We start from the raw sequence: 21,765 nt of genomic DNA on the forward strand, positions 1-21,765 counted from the left end.
TTCTCTGCTTTACGCATGGCCCGATTGTCTTGATCATCGTCGGATATGAGGCGATATGGTCGGGGGCGCCAAGCAGCTGGCACGATCTAGAGTGATCCTCTCTGGCCCTGATTAGATAGTGTCACAAATGTTACAGGGAGACACAGCGATTTGGTGCGAATGTGAGTTGATAGCCTACATCTGAGAAGGCTGGGCCAAAGTGACGATGGTAGAAGTAGCTCCCATACTGGCCTCCGGGTGCAAATCGATATCTGTAGTTGTCTCTCGGCTCAGTGGCCCACTTCAAGTCGTCAGACAAGCACTTCAATCGCAGGGTCATGGAAACGGCGCTTACTAGAGTAACACCTGGTACACTATGCCCCGAATCCCGATCTGTTGATGGTCCCATGGCCGATATTTGTGATGAAATTGAATGGGCTCGTAACTCGTTACCGAACATTGGACTGAGCAATCCCGACGTTGAACCAGATCCAGACAACATCGTGGTTGTAGGATGGTCCTAGGGGGGGGGGGGACTTGCCTTATCAACCGGATGGACGGCACCTATGAGAGGCCTTCGCCCCCCGAAAGCTATCTTGGCTTTCTACTGCCCTACTGATTATAAGGACGGTTGTGAGTTGAGGTTTCTGCCCGCTTCTCATGTATGCCTAGAAATTCTGATCTCTAATCACAGGGTGGAGAACGCCAATCTAGCCAGTCGGAGCGAAAGACTTGGGTGAGGAATATGACGTATTGCGAGTTGTTCGAGATGAAGCTGTGAGTCGCTAAATCGAGAGCCCATCGACCTTTGAGGAATGGCTCGTAACTGATATGTGGTGATGCAGATCACCAACTAGCGTGCTATTAGAGCTTGGGAACCCCTTTCCGACCCACGGATACGGGCTGATCCTCGCTCTTGAATTGTCTTGCACATGAATTGGAAAGCCCAAACACTCCTGGTTGTGATTGGGGGATTACCCAGTAGATGACATGCGGCTACGCAACGACCTGACGTGACCGATTGGAACGCATTGCCACAGCCTGCGTTGGACGAGATCCGAAGATGTAGTCCACTGGCCCAGGTCAAAAGCGGCAACTACAAGACGCCTACTCTCTTGATACATGGAACAGCAGACGATCTCATATCATGGCAACAATCGGCCCGCACAGCTGAGGTGAAAGCACGCGGTGTCAACGCCAGCTTGGTCCTGGTACCAGGAGGGCCTCATATTTGTGACGCAAGTCATGATAAGTCGTCAGAAGGTTGGTTGGCAGCTCTTAAAGCGTACGATTGGCTTGAGAAACACGCATTTGGTCCCAGTTATAGATAACATAAGCCAAAAGGCGAGGAGCTGGGTCGTTGAGGCAGTTGTAGGCGCTGTAGGGACATTGATGGTTCAAACAGGGTTGGGATTAGACGGATCTAGGCGGACATATTCGTTCGAATCAACAAGTCACCAATATTCAGTGGCCCTCGCTTACATTTCAAACGAGTCTCTAACATCCTCCTGGTCTTAAACGTAGACAAGTAATAGACTATCAGATAGAAAGTTCAGAATACGAGGGAGTTTTCTTTAGAATTGGGGACTAAGTCCATAGGGGCCGTCCTCAAGACACTTCATGTTTGGATAGTTGGAAATGTAACCCTCCATGAAGATTTCATCAGCTGATAAATCCAGATTACGAAGACGCTAATGCCACAACTGAGGCACCACTTCCCGTTTGTAAAGCCCGTAATTCTTCGTCAGATCGGCGCGGCGCCGACTTAGGTGGCATGTCCGCCCAGGCCTCCTCATACCCAGTTGACCTTGCATACAGCGCACCAGGAGCCTCAAGGGCGTCAACAACCATGTGCTGAATCTTCACCCACAAGTCATCACCCTTCAGTTTGTTCCAAGACTTGTCCTCGTAAGACTTCAGAAGCTCGTGACATAACGCCGTCGCCCTTGCCTGCTTTATGCCGTGCCCGTCGTCACCAAAGTCTTGCAACCGGTTACCAATCGCTGGGTGTTTGTCAGTGGTCGAGTAAGGCAACTGATGTGGAGTTTCGGGGACTTGCCTCTGATTGAAAGTTCGCCCGGAATCTTGGGATGATAAGAGGCGATAAGGTTAACATCGATCGGGGTTCGTCCTCTAGCCGTGTATTCGATCAGGTCCATGCGGATCTTCCACTCAAGCAGCCGCCTTTTGTCCTCTCGGGAAAGCCACGGTTGAGCCAGCGTCGTCAAGTAGAACACAGCAGAATTCACATGGTGCCTTCGAAAGGTTAGACCGACTCGTCTGACGTGCAGGCAAAAAAGGGGACACTTACATGAGGAAAAAGTCGTACTTGACATGCTTAGTCGGGTGAACAGCTGCGCTGGATGCAACAAGAATGATCGCGTGGAACATCTCGGCCGTTCTCTCCTCAAGCTCGTCATCCAATACGTGCACTTTGCGCAAGATCTCGAGCATAGGCTCCTTAGCCCTCTGCAGAATCCCGTCCCTAATCTTGCTGTCATCTTGGAACCGCGCGGCACCCTTCAAAGTAGTCGACGTCCGCACCTCCTCGAACAAGTCGAGAATAGCTGGCATCCGTGTGGCTTGCGCGTGCTCCTCAACAGCAGCTTCACTCGACAGCATGAGATCGTGGAGCGAGCTGGTCCCATGCACCGCAGTCTGTGCCAGGCCCTCGGCGACAATGGCAGGCTGTTTCCATTCAAGGCCGTGCATGAGCTGGATCAGCGAGTGGAGCACGCCGCCGTGTAAGCGGAGGAGCATGTTGTTGGCTGCGGCATTTCGCTTGAGCAGTGTGTCACAGACGACCTTTTCGTAACTCTCGGCTTCGATCCTCCGCTGGAAGTATGCGAGAAAGTCCGGATAGTGTTCATCTTTCCCGAGGTATTTGTGTGCGGAGCTCCAGTCATCTAGGAGCTCGGAGACCACGTCGTCGTGGCGAGACTGGACAGGGCGTTGAAGGTCGTGACGCAGGTCGAATGCCCTCTGGATCTGGGCCTCGTTTGCTCCAGTGCCATAGAGCGCGAGCATGTGGTGGAGCATCTGCTTGAGCTGTTAGGCGTTTTGCTTCTTTCTTCCTCCTGATGTTTAGGCCCGACTGACGTGATCATGAAAGCCGGATCGGTTGAGGAAGACATGATGAAGCTGACAAACATCCATTAGCACACGATCAAAAGGTCTCATTGGATTTTGAGCAGTCCTTCCTCTTACATTCAAGTCTTTCTCGAGAAGCTCGCTAGTTCGTTTTGCAGCCTCGTCGCTTTGTTTGATTCCCCAGAGACCTGTATTGTCGGGAGTTATGACGATGCGGGTAGAAGTTGGGCTGGTAGACATTGCGAAGTGATTCAATCGTAAAATCAAGATTCTTGATGCAGAACACGACTGGACTCAACAAGGCGTGTTTTCAACTTGAGTCTAAAAATAGGCGACGACCAGAGTGCTTACAAATGTCTCCTCGAGCTACCTTAGATCAAGGCATCCATCCACGGCCAGTTGGTGGATGCAATGACTCATGGACGTCCTACTTAGCGACTTGATGATTCCTTACATACAAGATCCCTCACGATCTCTACACCTGCACTGGTGTCGTCGGTGATTCTTTCGGGGGCAAGGCTCATTCAATTCAAAACAACCTTGGACTTTCCAACTCTCGCGCTTTGCTTGTCTCGCGAGATGCCCCGCCTTCATCCCCAGATGTGGGACCCAATGAGCGAGTTGATTACGTGAACAACAATTCGAGCTGGCTGACTCGTCCGAGCGTAGTACCACCTCCAAGCACGTACTTTAATTATCCCACTACCCTAGATTCACGATAGAAGAAATGACTTGTAAAGCGATGATAAAGACCAGCTAACAGCAAGTCTTGCAAATCTGTAAGTAACGAGACTGCGGGAAAGACCACACACGCGATTAATGAGAGATGTCACATGAGACCAATGACGGGGAATTCTTTTTTTTTTTTTTTTTTTGTATAATCTGTTCTTTTGAAAACTCATCTAAGGCAGTAATTACGTTACATGGCTCGCTAGTCAGGTTTCCGTTTCCTCCTCTCTCAGCTGTGCTACATGCCGACGACAACCAACTCATATAAGGTATTGACTGGAGCCTCAGGTGGCGACTTCACTCCTCTTCCAATCCCGCCGTCGGCATATCTCCAATACGGGCATGACATACGGGCATGACATACGGGCATGATTTAGGTAGCCTCCCTTAACAGTTGAATTTCTTTTCGGCTTGTCCCGGTTCTTCCTTCACGACGCTTAGGTCATCATCCCTACCCTTACTAAGCTCGCTGTCGTACTCGTCTGGGTGGTCCTGGAGGCAATTCTGCATCGATCTGGGCCATATCAGTAGCTTTTCGCAATTCGTACACTGCAGGGAAAGTCATCCAAAGATTCACTGCACCTGAATTTCCCTACGTAATGTAGAAGTCGATGAGCCGTTCTTAGGAGCCTGCTCCACAATGCTGGACCGCGAAGCCCCACGGATTTCTGAATAGGGTTCGTTTGCATCGAGCTTGTAGACTGTAGTAGTCCCGTCAGCGTTCACTTTGATTGATGTTCTGGGTAGACTGAAGCCACTGTTTACGGCCTTTGGACGGAACGCACCTGAAGATCCATTGTATGCTTGCCAACAAAGCAGTGAGGCGCCCCCAGTTACTGCTCCAACTACGAGGTACTGAATCTTTCGAGCCGAGCCACCATCGCGAAGGGAGTGATGCCATTGACGTCGCCGGCTCAAACTCTTGAAACCGCCTAGCTTCGAAGCAGCGGCAGCCTGTAAGACCGGCCGTGTGTATCGCACATGCATATGGTAGGACCCGTACCTCGTGCTGATCCTGACACAACGCGTAGTGAAAGTGCTGAATTGAGAGGTTGACAGTTATCACGAATATGCTTAAGTATGTATACAGCAGGTAACTCGCACTCTAATTCTAGGGCTGACGGATTCCGGAGAGACTGAACATGCCGAACTATGAGCGAGCCTTCCCCCGATCATGCGAACGGGGTCCGTCAAGCTTCCAAGCAAAAGCCATGAACCTGTGGACTCGATACGAGAAAATTGCCGTTCAAAAATTCGCCCCCACTCATATTGCTCAACGCTTTCCTCAATTTCGCCCATTCCAGCTCCTAACTTACCAGCCAAAGTATGATAAAGAGGTATGGAATACTCGCAGCCTTCTGAACGTTGCAAGATAGAAGATTCCATCTTTGGAATGTCTCTTCTCGGCGGCTCCACTTTCCGAACCATTACGAATCCAACCTGAGAACGCTATTCCAGTTGCTCCTTCCTCGCAAAATACTGGTAACTTATGTAAATCGTCGAAACTCCTGCAAGAAACGCGCCCAGCCCGAAAGCGGATGAATCGTCTGCTGCCAACACCTAGTGGATACCCATAATTATGGTGATAATCACAATCACCACCAAAAAAGGAGCAGGAAGTGGTGCGTGTTAAGTCGCTCATTGACTCGTATACCCCATCCGATGACAGGCTTCCCATAGACCCCGGCGGCGCGGCGCAACGGGTGCCGAAGCTTTTTCGGGAACGTCGTGGCCCAGTTCTTATTGCTGTGCCGGCCAGGACGCGTAAGGTATCACAGTGGTATTGGATCCAATTCGACATCAATCATAGGCACGGGCTCATATGTATATTTGCCTCACCTTACATCTGACACTGGAGGAAATTCTGCACGCTTGAAATGATGCGGCACAGCAACTTCTCCAATAGGGGGTAGTTAGAACTTTGACGGGGTTAGCTAGAGGAGCATGTATTCTCCTTTATAGTTTCAACACAGGATATGGCAATAATTACCCGGACAAAATCGCTAGTATCCATCTTAGAAAGACTGGTACTAGGAAGCGAGGAAAATAGTTGCGGAACCCATTCCATCCACCATGGAACCTTGACTGCTAGCTAAACACATGCGCGTCTTATCATGGTTGACAAAGACAAGGGAAGTAGGTAAGATGTCTTCCACGTTGAACACTCCCGTATCGCTCGGTATTCTTCCAAGATCTGTTGGCAGAGGTACTGGTCGTTTTCAAAGCGGCTGCATTCAATCTGAACCAATGTGGGAAGGCTCTTCCGATTGATGCAAACAAGCAGGTACTGCTCATCATGGTTCTCTTCATCTGAATTCGGCTCATTAGACCATGACGTGTCTGTCGTTGTCGACGAGGAAGATCTGATTCTGGACGAGATTTCGGAGTCCGAACTCTGCTATGAAGCAGTGGATCGGCTTTGGTCGGATGATATATGTGCCGCAGGCGGTATAGATAGATTGCCTAGGGCATCTCTAGAACCATTGCAATTAGGCCTCAAATGCCAAGTCTGACAGGATCTTTGTCGCTCCGGTCTTTCCATCGGGTAACTCCGTGGGCGCAGTAAGGAACTTTGGCGAAGATGTCCTGGATCCTCTCTTCGTTGGCAATCTGGATAAACTGTCTCAGGCCGAGCTGGGTCTCTTCAATAGGCACCTGGCGCCACATAAAGTCGGTCATGGTGCGGCGATACTTTCGCTCAAGGCCATCCGCATCGGAAGGGATTTTGGTTCGTAGTTCGGTCTGTTACAGGTCAGCCATCAAGGAAGAATTTTGGATAAGCGTCATATGATATGTGTCCATTCCAAATGTTGTGCACGTGGTATAAGTATCAACGAGCTCTTACGATAACCGGATTTTGAAGTTCTTCAAGACTTTCGCACTGTTGTACGATGGTCCTTGCGTTTATTGATGACATGGCCAAGCTTTGAGGTCACGTCAAGATCAAGATGTTCAATTCCAACCTATGATAGTCAAGTGTATGAACATGGCAGAGTTTGTGTGCGTCAATTCATTGACAATTCGAGAGGCCTATTTATGTGCTCATGTAGTGGCAAAGTCTTACGGCCGCTCACATGGCATGATGAGGCACATGCTGACTAGATGAGTTGCATCCCGGCCCTGCAGATCCCGGGTACTTACATGGGTTGCTGATGCCTTTTGATTGGTCGCCGTTCTCAAAGAAGGCAAATTTGAAAGGATGCAATCCACATTGCTCAGGACGACAGATCATGTGCAATACCGAGGTTCCGTCTTCAGGCAACCTCATTTTTTCTAGGATACCATGAGCCACTATTATCACAAAAGAACAAAATGGTCACGTATAAGGTCTTCTCGCTGAAAGATCATGGGAACGTGTTCGCAAGGCAATTGCAAATATCATTCTTCATTTCTGGGTGGGGTTTCCATACTTAAGCAAGCTACTCGATTGTGAACTAAAGCAAATATAACAAAGCCCACTAGAGACGACTTGAGGTGTTGGAACGGTTCTTGGGAGCAGGAGTATCCAGGTACGCTGGCGGAAGAATACCTGCGAGGTCAGCTTTGATTTGCAACGCCAAAGTTCGAGAATGCCACCGCTGAAGTCTCGTGTCACCACCCATGATCCAATAGTTCTCAAGCCGGGATTGCCTCTTCCACACCCCTCGAACCTCTCCCTCAGAGTCAAGGCCCCAAGTCGCATCGAGACGAGCTGCAATCTCTCGAGGACCGAGGACCCCGCCGTGTCCATGTTGGTCTTCTCCAGATGTCTTGTTGACCTCATTCGTTGCTGAGGCCCCCAGTATCTCTGCCGCTGTCTTACGTGCATCTCGATCGGCGAACCCTGTGCACCACACCACAGCATCCGCGTCAAGCGTACTGCCGTCAGAGAATTTGAGTCCGGTAGCAGTGAAAGCTACTGGTTCGACATTGGCTTTAACACCTGCCTTGCCCTCAGATATCAGGGCCGTGCCGCCTACATCCAAGTAGTGTCCTCCACCCTTTTCAAACAGATTAACCATCAAGCAGCATTCAGGAGAACGGCTGTCCAGGACAGGGAACCCGGCTTTTGAGAGGGCAGCGTAGCGATCGGGCTCTTGAGAGGCCAGGTGGGAGAAGTGTCCTCGCACCATTTGAGCGTCGATGTTGGTGGGCATCGCCATGGAATCCTTATCTGCCTCCACGCCAAGCTTCTCGTAGTTACCATGCGCTGCGGGATCACATACATACGCAACAGGGAAGATGTAGGTCGGGGACCGAACGACCATCGTGGTTTTCAGGCCGGCAGCGCAGCAATCTTCAAGAATGTCGAAGGCAGTATTCGCTGAGCCTATCACTAAAGCTGACTGGGTCCAGAAGTCTTGGTTAATGACATGGCCCACCGTCATCAAATCCGGAGTCGTTGACTTACCTTTACACCCAGCATTTTCAAGTCTTTGACGTTACGATAGACAGTAGAATGAACACTGACCCCCTTGTACAGATTAGCATCAGCCATGGGGGGCATGTGAGGTTTCTGCGACCCGATTCCGGTTGCTTGAATCAAGTGCCTGGCCACGGCAACACGCCTGCCAGTTGGTGACCAGAATGTCACTGTGTACAACTTTGATGCTTGGTTGAAAGTGGTCGACATAATTTTTGCCGAGTTGACAACATTCAGATTGAAGATTTCCACATATCGCTTGACCTGGTTTGCAAGTTCCTCTCTTGTGAGGAAGTGTGGAAATTGCTGCTCTTTTGCATATTCTATCCAAATAGCCCAATGTCAGTATCATTGACATTTGACTTGTGAGGTGCTTACCCAGGTACGCCATGGTGCATATCGCCGTCGGAATGTGGAATTTCATTGCATGATAGCGAAGAGCCCAATTATCTCCAGGAGTAGGGTTGCGGTCGAGCATGACGCTCTCGACACCCAAGGCCTTCAGCCGGGCGGCGACTGTCACTGCACTACACCACAAGTGTGCTCGTCAGCTAATGGTAATTCATTGATATCAAATATCCAGATCGGGCTCACCTGTTGCCACCACCGATGATGATCACCTCGGTTTCCAACTGTTCGTGAATGCCCAGCTGTTTTGCAGAGCCACGTAACAAGCTCAAATTCTCGGGATGGAAGACAAAGTCTTCAAGCCTGGTGCTCAAAACCCAGATTTTCCAACTCGCTGAGCCCCCGTATTCGCCTCGAGGCTTTTGGGGCAGGAGGATGATCTTGCCATGGCAGCGAGCGGCTGGATTCGCTGTCTTGAACGTGAAATTACAATCGATGAATTGCTACATGTAGTGTGCTAGTCAGCCTGGGCCCAAACACAATATTCAAGTTCTCGGTATCGAAGCGGTTTAAGACTCACAAGGCTAGGAGTGATGGGCGCAAAGCTCGCGACTCCTTCAAGCCGAATCTCTTCTGATCCCCGAAGACTATTTGTCTCTATGAGACTGCTCGCAATGACGCCTGCTTGTTGGATTGTCCGGAGGTGATACGTGAGTGCCAGCTGGTCTTTCCAGTACGCCTGCTCCGCAAAGAAGCAATCTTCTAGAGCAGCCACATTGCTGGCCTTCAGTGCTGATGTGAATCTTTCAATGAGACCTGAAGCGATCTTCGTTGGCGTATCTCTTTCCATGGAGGCACGGTCTATCGTTCCCTCAGCAATGACTGGCAGAGGTGTCTCAGCCATCATTTTACGTATATCCGCCTTGAGCGGGTATTCGTCACCTGACGCCGTCATGGTATCTGCTGCGAAGTCATAAGCTCGGTGGACCTACATTTGCCCGGTGATATTCACGCAACGGAGGGCGCTGGTAGACCTTACCGCTTGCCATCTTTCTTCTTCGGTTGGTAAAGCTTGCATGTGGGATCGCCGCTGGGAGGTAGATGATCGGGTGATATAAATGAGGGGAAGATTATGCTTCCCAGGTTTGCAACTAGCATTGCCAACTCAGCAGAAATTCGTCCGGTGTATTCCATCCCAAGGCGCTATCGACCGTGGCCAATCGTAACCGGAGAGCTTTCTGGCGGAGCTGATATCCCTCCGTGGCCGCCAAAGAAAAGGCCTACAGTGAGTATTAATAAGTCAAGCAGCGATTGGAAGCGGCCGGCGTTCGGCGTTTTCTGAATTCCTACCTCTGCATGGTTTCTGGTGACGGCTGTGACGAATGTCTCGCCCGTGCGGAGAAGAAGCCCCACGTCGGCCAGACCTGGAACCCGAAACTTGTTCCTCACTACCTTGCACAAGGCGCTGTGTACATGTTCTCTCCATCCCGATTCTGAAATCAGATGGAACATCCATTTGCAGCGGCTCATGACTAAACTCGGGCTTGTCGGCCAAATATAAACGCTAAAACGCGGGAGGTGTGGGAAAAGAGGGTGTTGTCCCTTTATAACCAAATATCATGTCCGCTCGTTTATACCAATGTCCCCTTGTCTGAGAGATCAAGTACTAACATCTCTCATATCTTTGCCGTTCTGAAAATATCATTAATTGATGCCCGCTTCGGCGAGACTCTTCATATCTATATCGTTCAGTACGCAGATGTGCTATCATTGCTGTCGGTCGTTTCGTAGTTGAGACAGCCAATATGGATGGCCATTGCAGCGTGCCGGCGCCTAGAACACCAGGAAGAGTTGATTTCATACTTGACGATCAATTGTTATAATAGAGTTATCATAGAAGTCCAAGACCAGCCATGAAAGGTGAGAGGAACCAGTGTGCAGAACATGAGGAGGTTGTACTTTTTATGATTTTCCTCTAGGTGAAACTCATGAAGCTAGGCATGTGGCTATCTTTGAACACGCTGCGGATCTCATGAATCGGAGCAAAAGCAGCCCTCTCTGCTAACCTCCTGCTGTATTATTGTACACTCGTTTCAATTGCTTGGCGTCATTTGCTGCTAACTCATGACAGATTCCAACTATAACAAGCCAACCCCCTATCTCTCCATCGTTAGACATAGCCGTTCTCTCATTCACGCAGTTGCGGAGGGAGTACGATAGTATTGAGCTCAAGGCCGAACGGCCTTGCAGTTTGAACAGACTCGAGGGCGCTTGAGAGGGTGGCACAGTCTCATGTACAGGCCCGTTTGCTTGTAAGAAAGCTCTATGACATAGCCACTGCGCTCGATTATCTTGGCGAAGAAGCGCACACCTCTTCTCTGAAAAGGCAGCCACTGAGCCTGGAAAACGTTGGCGTGTTCCGCCTCCCACTCGGCCAATTCATGGAAGACAGCCTCATTGACACATCTAGGGCTTTCTGGTGACTCGGATCGGGGGTGGTCATCGTGTGGATATCATGCCATTGGCCGACATCAATAGCAAGTGCAGTGAGATTCGACAGTGCCGTGATGACAATAAGCGTTGCACTGAATTCTTTGTGCAGGGGAAGATGGATCCGACGTATATAATCGATGAGAGGCTGCGCTCGGGGCGTAGGTAGAAGAACGGAGTATCTGGGTGAGACGGCAGCCAGTTGCATATCTCCTCCTGCTTCTCGGTCGCGAGCGGGATGAAGCGATCGACGGCAGGGAGAATCCAAGCGTCGGTTTGGAGTTGCTCGGAGACATAAGCCCGATAGATTTTTCCCATCGGATGATTAAGGAACTTTCGATGGACCAGCGCTCGAGACATGCGATTGATCTGGGAGAGAAGCTGAATTCTGCGGAAGCGGTCCCTGAAACTAGCCTTTTCGCGGTCGCACTCGACGAAATGCTCGAGGAAGGCAAACTTTGAGGGTGTCTCGTACACGTATCCAAGCCACCAGACGATGCCTTTGTCGTCTTCCTTGGCGTCGACGATGAGATGGTCGATGATAAGCAGGATGATGTCCAAAGAGAGCGCTACTGAGCCCTTCTTCCCATCACGGATCAGTTGACTTGCCATATTGATGCAGCCGCTGATGAGAGAATAGATATTTTGGTGCGAAATTCGTCTTCGTGAAAGTAAATCGGTCAAGTCGCCGGACGAGATTGATGTTTGTTGGCAATTCAGGCTGCGAGAGAGTGGTTCAAGCAAGCGACTGGACGCTCATCGACTGACTGCCTCGGGAAATTTCAGGGTCAGAGGATCTCATAAGATACGTGGTGAGGTATATGCTTACTGTGTTCCAGTGCTCCGGAGATGAGGACTGAGAACCTTTTGGTGAAGGCCAGAAGAAGTTGATGTTGACGATACTTGAGAGAGAGGGAAACGAGAGAGAAGGTACGAGTTGAGAAAGGAAGGCGATCATTGTTGTTTCGCTATTCCCTACTCTGTCTCTGATTCGGCAGCTCCTTCCTGAAAACATAGAGTCAATGAGACGGGAAGGCACAGGTGCCTGCGAACTGCCGCGTTTGCACAATGAAGCTTGTTGATCTTACATTACATAAGGTAGGTAAGGTGAATACTCAGGAACCAATTGGAATATGTGAGACCAGAAAACATACCGTTTAAATCTCCTTCAAGGAGTCATTGTGAATGAACTTCAAAGAGGTAAGACAATTGCTGTAACAACTTCAGGTAATTGATATGCTTCGATTAATATTTTATTTACTTTCCGTGAGAAGAAACACTTAAACCAGACTAAAAGAAACTCATATCACCTGATTACCGAATGATAATCGCTTGAAACTACTTGGAGTCATAGATGTGAGCTTTTAGTATAAGTTAATATGAAGAGGTCTTATATTTTTGGAAATAATGGAAGTTGGCCGTTTAGATACAAAGCTAGAATTTAAAAAGGATTTATATAGCAGCTTCATAGGCGCAAAAGATCAAACTCAACGGAATCAGCTTTCGAGGGATGCCATACAAAACGGTACGCAATTCAACTGTACGATACGCGCAGGAGCTATATTTTCTGGAAACACACAGGAGACCAGAGGGCTAAATCTAGACACCCGGAAGTACAATCTTTCGATATCAGCTTGTAAGCTTTTATGCTTTCTTATTGAGTTGTCTGGTTCTATTTCGTAGAAACACCCAGAAGTTGCTTCAGACTTTATCACATGAAGTTGATCATTCCCCAGAGTCCAATGAAGAAATCGTCAACGTCAGCGCCGCCAAAAGACGAAGGTATCCGAGGAACCTGGGAGTGCCGCAACTTTTGATCGCCGTGACTACTTGTTCTCAGATTCAGATCGTGTTGCAGAGTCCAAGCACAAGAGAAAATCCAATTTTGATACAAGATGTGGTTGAAAGTGAGTACCTATGTCCTGCACCTGTTAGAAACAAAACCTCCAGTGATAATTGTCAAGACGCCAAGTCGTGAGAATACGGCAATTGAGTGTGAGGTAGGCACACGGTGATGTGGATACAAATGCCATTCGTTTGATTGGTCAGCCAGATTTATCCCTTTACTCCCTGCCAACTCTTAGATTTGGCCCCCTCGTTACATCACTTTAATCAGCGGATCGGACACCGTAGGATAACCAAAGACTCTTCACCAACTGAGAGCAGTCTTGGTTACCTTTATTATGAGAGACAGAGTGTTGCTATTTTTCTCTTGGACCAGGTGCCCAGGCTCCAGGTAAAGTGAAATCTGTATCCGTAGATGTAGTATCACATCACATTAGGCAGCAAGTGTGACACCCTGGCAGTGCTTATTTCTAAATCACCCTTGCAAGACAACAAATCCCACACTAACAGAGCTTCGCCTAGGCACATCGACGCAACTGGCATTCCAAACACGTTTCTCATTCGCTAATTGCTCGCAAGTAAGATTATCGGCCGACGGCGCAGCTCCGACTGTCTCAAAAACATATGAACTTCTCAACCAGGCGGTCCAGCCCTGCGAACCCTTGCGCCGACTGCGCCCGGAATCCTCCCGCCATCGTGGGACAAACGCAGCGATTCGTCGCGGTACTTTCGCCGCGAAGCCACGGGGAATTCAGTCTATAAGCTGACCGCATCCCAGAATAAATCCCTAGCGAATTTTTTTTTCTCTAATTCTCCAGAGTCCCATTTGCCCTCATCAACTTGCTGCGCACGTCCAACCCAACAACCGACGTCTTTTCGCCAAAAAGAATTAGCAATCCACCTACCCCAGTCTCCACACAATGCCTGCGATTCAGCTTTCAGAAACAGCCAACAGCGTCATCCGCCACCTCGTTTCGGCACGCGATAACGACGACTACAACAGAGTTAGGAACAAGGCCAGAGCGATCGGGGGAGGCGTCATCGCAGCCATTGTTGTCATCATTGTTCTCACCCTTGCCGCCATCATCTTCGCCATCGTCAAATGCAGCCGGAACAAGAGAAGAAGGGCGCAAAACGAGTTGGAGATGAAAAAGTACGTGGGCGGGGTCCCAGTCACCGATGCGACGGCCGCGGGCAACACAAACGGCCCGGCACCCAGCGGTGGGAATATGAATGGATACGGTCTCAGCGGAGGATACGTTGCGAACGACGGAATCGTGGGCAACAGCAAGAGTGAGCACAACGCCTCGGATGCGATGCCCCCGGCGTACACTGCAAACAATGGTCCAGCGACAGCAAACTAGACACCTTGAACGAACATCAACGAAGACAAAGGATGACAGGAACTGCGAGACAACATCACGACTACCTACTTATAGACATGGCGTTCGGGAAGAGACCAATTGTTGAAAGCATCTCATTTGTAATCTGAAGGGAGATTTGGTGACTGGGATCAATGGCCACGCACACGCATCGCGTTCATACCTACTCAAAGCAAACTGGGAAGAAACAGACGAACATTATTTCAATTGGCGCAGTTCTTATATTACTGGAGATTCTTCTACTGCAAGTTAAACATTAGTCTTGAAAAGTTTCATACCTCACATCCATCATTTGTGTTAAACCAAGAGCAAAGGTCTGATGTACTCCAGTATAAATACAGATATATCACATGAAAACAAAGTTGATAATTATGTACATGGAAACGAAGAGAAAAATCAAGGCAATGCAAAGGACCTCTTCAATCACGATGCTTGAACAATGTCGGCAAGCACACGTCGCATGTTCAAGACTCAGTCGAAGTCTTAGTGTCCAAGCTTGAAGCCACCCCAGTTGAGTTTGCTGAACACCATCTTGGGGTCATACTGAGCCCTGACGTCCTTCATCTTCTGCATATTCTCCTCTCCGTAAGCAGGGAAGGGTTTCTGCCACTCGCCAGCGTCACCCATGTAAACGAACTCGGTCGCAAGTCCCAACTCCTGGTTGATCTCGTGGTGATGGGCGAGGAAGTTCTGAGACCAGGCGGTCATGCGGAGGTCATCTTCGGGGCGAGCCCAAGAGGTAGTGATTTGCCACCCTGATAAACTCAGTCAGTCGCTGTCGGAGAGAGATATATGAAGAGAGAAAGCATTTTGGTAACTTACAGATGTAGGATTGGTCAGCATCCAGGCCGAAAGTGTTGCCGATGCCGTTGTTCTTTCCAACAGCAAGCGCAGTTCTTGGGACCGTGTTCAGAATGAATGTAGGGCGGATGCCTTCGATATCGGCGATGTCGGCAACGGCTTCAACCCAGGCCTGGTAAATCTCGTACAAGCGGTCGGCATCGGGAATAATAGTCTGGTGGCCGAATTGGATACTGAAAAAAAGTCGTAAGCTTATGTACCTGAAAAAAGGGCTTATAGCGAGAAGTTTCTTACCGGAACATCTGGTTGGGGGACAACATCTGGGAGTGCCAGTCAATAGGCCGCGTAACGTTGTGGCGGCGGGAAACAGCGGGGATGGCAGTGAAGTTGGCAAAGTGAGACGGAGGCGAGACAGTGGTCTCCTGCAAACCGAAGACTTGAGGGACAATCTCCTTAGTCGTCACATTGTAGTTGATGTTGATGACGGCACCCGCACCCTCGGAATTGTCGTCGCTCAGGGCAAAATCAGTAGCAGCCTTGATGAAGGCCTCCGCGGCAGACTCGTTGAAGATCTGGAAAGTGCTAGTTGCCAAGGGTAGATCCAGAGTCTTGAGAGAGAACTTGGTGACGATGCCAAAGTTGCTGGCGCCGCCCTTCAGGGCCCAGAAGAGGTCGGGGTTCGAGATATTGGTCGCGGAGACTTGGGTACCGTTACCTAGAACGACTTCGTACTTGACCACGTTGTCCATGGAGAAGCCGTACTTGTTGAGGAAGTAGCTGACACCGCCGATCAAGGTCAGACCGGGAACACCGATGGTCTTGAGACGGCCGCCGATAGCATACTTGCCGTACGGCGCCAGAGCGGAGTATACGTCAACCCATTTGTTACCCGGACCGACGTCGACGGTGCTCTCGTCATTGTTGACTGTGACCGTGTTCAGACCGTTGAGGGCGAGAAGGACTCCGTCGTCGATCGTGTTGGCTCCGGGGCACTGCAATATGTGTGCAATTAGTGGGCTGCATTATGCTGCCGGGGGAAGAGTAAGTAGGCAGGGGGGCCGGAGATGAGTTTGCGCGTACGTTCATGTGGCCACCACCCTTGACAGCGAACTGGGCCTTGCAGGTAGAGAGAATCTCCACGCCCTTGGCGACATCGTCGGCAGTCGAAGGGAGATAGATGCAGGCAGGGTGAAGGTTGGCTCTCTTGTCCCAGACGTTGACGCGCTGAGTCTCGTAGGCCGTAGAGTTGGAGAAGAGAGTGGAGTTGGGAGAGTGGTCGCTCAGTTCGGTGCAAGCGCACTTGACATTCTCGGATACCAGGAGGTCTCGGCGGCCGAAGGCGGACTTTCTGGCCGAGGCAGAGCTGGCCAGCAGAAGAGCTGGAAGAGCGAGGGAATACAACATGGTTGACGATGACTGCCGATCAGAATGCAAAAGAAGAAGCTGAATGGAGTGGGCAAGGATGAGTGATGGTATTGCCGTAACGATGAGGGAAAGCATTCTCGAAGTATTTATCTGTCTTTAGGGATGCTCTCCTGAATAGCCTTGCCACTCTCCTTGCCCAGTGCAACCCCCTTTACAACCAGATGATACTTTTTACGCTGCTGTCCCTGTAATGTTCCTCAGTCACTCGAATATCTCCATCACCTTGATCCGCTACAAAAGCCTCAATCGCAATCGGTCTCGCTCTGTGCCTTGCACCTTGCTACGATCGACTCAGCCTTGTATGTGGAATCCATCAAATAGCTCCATTGTGGACTTCGTTCCTGGAACTCCGCCAGAGTCTTCAAGCGAGATCTTTGGCCGAGCTTACACTATTGTTGGTTGATACGTAACACGCGAATCCGCCATAGCCATCCTCGTCAGCGAACCACTAAACCCTTGCCACCTACTAACATCAGCCTCCATACTTCACTAACAGATGAACCAGCCCGAAGAGACACGGCATTGCAGTTCCACAGAGGGGTTCGCCTGATGGACCTCCAGATGAGGCGTTTCCCGCGAGGTTATGCTGTAAGCTCCCACTTTAGTGTGCCATTTTGAGCTCCTACCCCGGGTCACTAATTAACTCGAAAAGACTTGGATCTGCAAGCTCGTCATTCCACCGCCAAAGCGATGGGACGAAACTGTCATTTTTCATTGTCGGGAATAAACTGTGGTACTTGCTTCTTGCCCACCCTGAACTACGTATTACTTTACCCGTGGCGATCTAAGATGCGTTCCAGACCTTGACCTTGGCCCAAAAGCCACCCCTGACATTTCAAGCCACACCTGCGTCAGAGGATGGTGTTCTGCTCGCTCTCGGTTTCGGCGATGGGGCCCCCTTGGAACGCTTGCGCATAGAGGTGGGCGGAGATCTGTGCTAGCTAATAAATATGCGAAATGATTACTCCGTAGAACAAGTGTAGATCTGCATGGTCCGCGTACCCACTCTTTTGTTCTACGTGTATTCTTTTACGTGGATATGTTCCCAAGTTTTCCACGTGGAGTATACACGGAGTACGTGTATGCGTATTGGTAATCTATCGCAAGTCGTTTCGTCGTGGCTTAGCTAAAAACTTGAGTGCCTAAGATACTCGCGGGAAGCAAGCGCGTCATGGACTGCAACTTGCACAATCGGAGCTTGGATATATTATTCAAGGCTCTCCTCCAATGTTCCTCCTCGGCGCGTCTATCACTGCCGAACTCGGTCCAAGATTCTCGGTACGATCTCGATAGAGAGAAAGAGACAGAGTCAATAATGCCCTCGGGTAGAGTGCGAGCGTGGACTCTTAATCGTTTTCATCAATGGGGTTCGTTCACTGAGCACGGTCCACGAGTGTACACGTCTTAAAAGCGCTGGCTGTTAGCAAGAACATCTGCCATCTACATCAAAGATGATTGATCTCGGAAGAGAAATAACGACGCAAAAGTATATCAGGGTGACATTGAAGTTCTGTGGCAGTGTTTCATCGGGTTAAGGTTTGCTCCCACAGCAGTCAAACGCATCGACACTTTGTACGCAGTGCTGGTGCGTGTGCCTTGACGTTCGGACATTTTTAAACTTTCGAGACCCCGGTGATTCCGCAATAACTGTAAATTGACCACAACTACCTAAACGATGTTTTGGACTTCACCTCCTTCAAGATTTTAATCTGCCTCAGATCCACCCGAGCGCGTATCCCGACGATTTGCTTACCGCCAACGGGAGCGATAAATGCCACTGTCAACCATACCGGGTCCAAATCAATGTCTGAGCTAAGATTACGATCAACAGTGCCCTCGAGCGGCACTCTTCTACCTCCCTCGTTGACGGCAAAAGGATGGCTGGCATGTCTTGTCTTGTCACTAATGGATGGACTTCTCGACAGAGTACTCCGTTATCAGCAGAAAGATCCTGCGCGATGGACGCGAGACGAGAGGCGGAGGCGAAGGCTGGGAGTCTGGAAGGAGAGGCATCACAGCGGACTCGAGAAGCTTCACAAAGCGTTGTGTGATCTGGATATCCCGGAGGTAGACCTTAATACGGTTGATATGCATGAGTGGTTGGATTACGCATTTCAAAAATCATCGTGAGATTGCGGTTACTGGTGTCAGAAATATTGATCTCGAATCACGGTGAGGAGTCCTTCTGCCTCCTTACTCCAGAAACCCCAAGAGTTAACGACGGTTCGAGGTTGAGATAAATAACTGAATGTATGGATTCTGCAGATTATCAGACTACGGACGAGAGTCTCTCTGAAAATGTAGACATGTGGAGTCTTGAAGAGTAAGGTATGTAGCATTCTCTTGTCATTCTTACATATAGCCTACTAACAATTTCATCGTCATTATCAACAGGTCTTGATACTGAACAGGTTGATCTGTTACCCTTAGAAGTGAAAAACATCAGCACTCGCCCGCCGAGAAGTCGCCAAATCTCCTCAGAAATCTTATAGATATTTCGATTTGGCACATCGGCGTGATGCTAGGCTAGCTAAAACTGAGAGTCAAAAGGGTGATCAGGATGGCATGACAGAAAGCCCGGATCGCCGCAAATGAGCAACATTCTTATTCTTTTTAGTTTTGAAGAGGAGGAAACGTTTTTGTAATCACGGTATAATCTCGAAGATTTCGTCATCATGTATGGCCTAGCAGAGACACTGTAGATAACGTGGCGGATGGAAAGGAATACGGAAGGAAGAAGAATGAAACCAGACTTTTGTCCTCACATCAAGTTGCCGCGCAGAAAGAATGTCACACGAAGCTCCCAACGAGCCTACTGAAGACTGATATCCCACGTGTTGATATTTCCAGGCTGCTAATTCTTCATCTTCTCGAATCCTCAACATGATTCGAAGAGGTTTGGAGTTGTCTTTCGTTACCAGCCGCATCCTGCTCCAGCTGATCCAATTCCGGATCTTTAGTAGGTGAGCTGACGATCTCATCTCCAAATTTGGCGGCCACCTCTTCAAGAGACAAGAAGCGCGTCTCAGGAAGGAAGAAGAAGTAGATGGTTCCAGCAAAAGCGTTACAGGCGATGAATACAAAATAAAACTTCCACTCAATGGCATCGAACGCGAGTGATGCCGCGTAAGACAACCAAATGGCCGTAACAGCCTGGGTAAAAACCGAGAACCCAACTCCGACGCCGCGAAGGTCGAGGGGAAAGATTTCTGCGACAAGGACCCAGTTGACGCTGTTGAAGAAAAATGAGTACGCAAAAGCGAATAAGAATATGAATGCAACGCCAGCGCGGGACCCGGCGGGGTTGGAGTCGTCTTTGAAAAGTTTCGACAAAGCCGTCAGGACTGCCAGGAGGACGGCAAGCGTGAAACTACCGGAAATGACAGTGATGCGTCGCGTCCAGTGATCAGCAACGAAGAAGACGTTGATTATCTGGCCAATGACTGCCATGAAACCGTACAGACCGCCGATCAGTAGCACAGCCTGGCCCTCATATCCAAGGGAGTTGTACATGACGGACTGGTAGTTCTGGATGATGTTGGACCCCGACAGTTTCATCATGTTGACCGTCAAGCAAGCCAGCAGAGTTCTGCGGATGTATTGTCGAGTAAACAGATTCCAGAAGTTGGACATTTTCCTTTTGTTGGCTTCGAGTTGAATTTGGCTGATCATCTCGGCGAATTCTTGCTCTATTGTTTCTGCACCACGGTGGACGTGAAGAGAGTACATGACCTTCTTGGCGTCGTCGTATCGTTCTTTCATGGCCACTATCAGATTTTAATTAAGAGTCAGACCAGACCTACGAGCACCTGTCATCACTAGCGTGATTTAAATAGAGAACCTAGGGACTTACACCATCGTGGAGAGTAAGGCAGGAAGAATGTCATGATCGCGAGGCAAAGTGCAGGCGGGATTTGCGTGGCGAGAGGGATGCGCCACTGCAATTCACCAGCTGCAAACGAGCCCGCATAACCGACCCACCCAGCAACGAAGAACCCTAAAGTGTTCATCAATCCTTTCAGGCCAACAAGAAATCCGCGGTTCTCCGGGGGGCTAAGCTCGGCAAGATATACTGGGGCTGTCGGATAGACCATGCCTGTCGAGAACCCCGAGAAGGCACGGCCTATGATCATCATCGCCGGATTAACGGCGGCGGTCTGCAGCACGGCTCCTGCAACACTGACACAAGCTCCGAAGAGTAGTGTCCAGCGGCGGGACAGTTTATCCATGCAGTAGGCAGAACCGCCGCTTCCAAACGCAGACCCTGCGTAGTACCCGGATACAATGCCTGCTCGTACGGAGACATTGTCCATTGAAGGGCCGTACATATATAATTTGAAGGTGGTCTGCGCGATAGTAGAGGCAATGATGCCTGTGTCGATACCGTAGACAAAACTAGGCGTAACTTGGCATCAGTTTCTGCCCAAATTTGGGATCTCGTCTTTGAGTTCACTTACCCAGCAAGACTGATCGCTAGTCCGATGAGAATTGATCTAATCGAGTTGCCACGATGGCCAGCCCTCTGCTTCACCATCATATCGACCATTACCCCGACAACTATTAAAGAGCTTGAGGGTATGGCTCGCCAGAGCCCCGTGCCTAAAGAATACTCTGCTGGGAGCTACTTATGCCCGTGGAAAGGTCTTTGAGTAAAAAGCAGCTTATGAAAAGACAGGATCTTAAATCCAAAACAACGCATACGTAGTGCTAGTTGAAACAAGAAGGAAAGACTGCGAGATATTAGACATAACTCACGCATTTATAAAACTTCCTCAAACTGATAGCCCTCGTACGAGCAAGCGTCTCTATTGCTAGACATGTTATTGTGATAATACCGGCAAAGGCAATAGGGTGTTGGCTTCCCCCGCATGTCGTGCCGCTTCCCCACGATGGAGTGGGAGGATCTGCTCCACCCCCGCAAACTTACATGGAGCCTTGCCCGTATTAGCTAGTCAGCACGTCCCGGACTGTCTGCATAATTCTCCGAGATACTGATGATAGTCTCGCCTAATGGCAGAATTGAGTTATGCCGGAGGCAATCCCATTCGGTTTAGGTCATCCGCGGAAGAGGTGGGGCTCTCTGTAGGATCAGTTGATTTTCGTGCGAGATCAGGTCTGCGCCTGATAAACGGATTCATGGAAGTCACGAATTGAAGCCGACCTGCAACATGCTTTACATAGTCAATCCGTCCGGGAATCATGGATAAATGAGTCCTGTTCTCGAGTCGGGCTACCATGTCAGACAACCAATCACCTTTATGATTTGTCCCATCT

The 21,765-nt window shown here is 49.6% G+C and overlaps 8 protein-coding genes across 8 annotated transcripts; 1 reads left to right on the top strand and 7 right to left on the bottom strand.

The window, feature by feature from the left end:
- Positions 1-1,441: 1,441 nt before the first annotated feature.
- On the bottom strand, positions 1,442-3,608 carry BDP55DRAFT_681636 (uncharacterized protein). The gene is made up of 5 exons (XM_060576210.1): positions 3,187-3,608; positions 3,079-3,120; positions 2,291-3,018; positions 2,039-2,235; positions 1,442-1,982 (listed from the first exon to the last, which is right to left on the bottom strand). Exons 1-5 carry the CDS (start codon positions 3,307-3,309, stop codon positions 1,660-1,662), a joined length of 1,413 nt encoding a protein of 470 aa, XP_060423508.1. The 5' UTR covers positions 3,310-3,608; the 3' UTR covers positions 1,442-1,659.
- Positions 3,609-3,953: 345 nt separating this feature from the next.
- Positions 3,954-5,226, bottom strand: BDP55DRAFT_757551 (uncharacterized protein; the record flags this gene model as incomplete). The annotated part of the gene is made up of 4 exons (XM_060580786.1): positions 3,954-4,347; positions 4,381-4,752; positions 4,802-4,837; positions 4,903-5,226. 4 exons carry the CDS (start codon positions 5,224-5,226, stop codon positions 4,186-4,188), a joined length of 894 nt encoding a protein of 297 aa, XP_060423509.1. The 3' UTR covers positions 3,954-4,185.
- A 564-nt stretch (positions 5,227-5,790) lies between these two features.
- On the bottom strand, positions 5,791-6,208 carry BDP55DRAFT_374354 (uncharacterized protein). The gene has a single exon (XM_060567124.1). The coding sequence runs from the start codon at positions 6,121-6,123 to the stop codon at positions 5,911-5,913; it is 213 nt and encodes a 70-aa protein (XP_060423510.1). The 5' UTR covers positions 6,124-6,208; the 3' UTR covers positions 5,791-5,910.
- A 1,048-nt stretch (positions 6,209-7,256) lies between these two features.
- On the bottom strand, positions 7,257-9,503 carry BDP55DRAFT_564527 (uncharacterized protein; the record flags this gene model as incomplete). Its single annotated transcript, XM_060570343.1, has 5 exons — positions 7,257-8,123; positions 8,189-8,523; positions 8,579-8,727; positions 8,795-9,051; positions 9,129-9,503. 5 exons carry the CDS (start codon positions 9,501-9,503, stop codon positions 7,257-7,259), a joined length of 1,983 nt encoding a protein of 660 aa, XP_060423511.1.
- Positions 9,504-11,047: 1,544 nt separating this feature from the next.
- BDP55DRAFT_637557 (uncharacterized protein) lies at positions 11,048-11,650 on the bottom strand (the record flags this gene model as incomplete). The annotated part of the gene is made up of 1 exon (XM_060572996.1): positions 11,048-11,650. One exon carries the CDS (start codon positions 11,648-11,650, stop codon positions 11,048-11,050), a length of 603 nt encoding a protein of 200 aa, XP_060423512.1.
- A 2,153-nt stretch (positions 11,651-13,803) lies between these two features.
- BDP55DRAFT_733855 (uncharacterized protein) lies at positions 13,804-14,247 on the top strand (the record flags this gene model as incomplete). Its single annotated transcript, XM_060580145.1, has 1 exon — positions 13,804-14,247. One exon carries the CDS (start codon positions 13,804-13,806, stop codon positions 14,245-14,247), a length of 444 nt encoding a protein of 147 aa, XP_060423513.1.
- A 501-nt stretch (positions 14,248-14,748) lies between these two features.
- BDP55DRAFT_698168 (FAD binding domain-containing protein) lies at positions 14,749-16,470 on the bottom strand (the record flags this gene model as incomplete). The annotated part of the gene is made up of 4 exons (XM_060577759.1): positions 14,749-15,020; positions 15,088-15,299; positions 15,361-16,058; positions 16,147-16,470. 4 exons carry the CDS (start codon positions 16,468-16,470, stop codon positions 14,749-14,751), a joined length of 1,506 nt encoding a protein of 501 aa, XP_060423514.1.
- Positions 16,471-19,353: 2,883 nt separating this feature from the next.
- On the bottom strand, positions 19,354-21,028 carry BDP55DRAFT_733857 (general substrate transporter; the record flags this gene model as incomplete). Its single annotated transcript, XM_060580146.1, has 3 exons — positions 19,354-20,258; positions 20,345-20,886; positions 20,949-21,028. 3 exons carry the CDS (start codon positions 21,026-21,028, stop codon positions 19,354-19,356), a joined length of 1,527 nt encoding a protein of 508 aa, XP_060423515.1.
- Between the last annotated feature and the right edge of the window lie 737 nt (positions 21,029-21,765).

This window comes from Colletotrichum godetiae, assembly GCF_030913485.1.
Source record: "Colletotrichum godetiae strain CBS 193.32 chromosome Unknown BDP55scaffold_69, whole genome shotgun sequence".
NCBI lineage: Eukaryota > Fungi > Ascomycota > Sordariomycetes > Glomerellales > Glomerellaceae > Colletotrichum > Colletotrichum godetiae.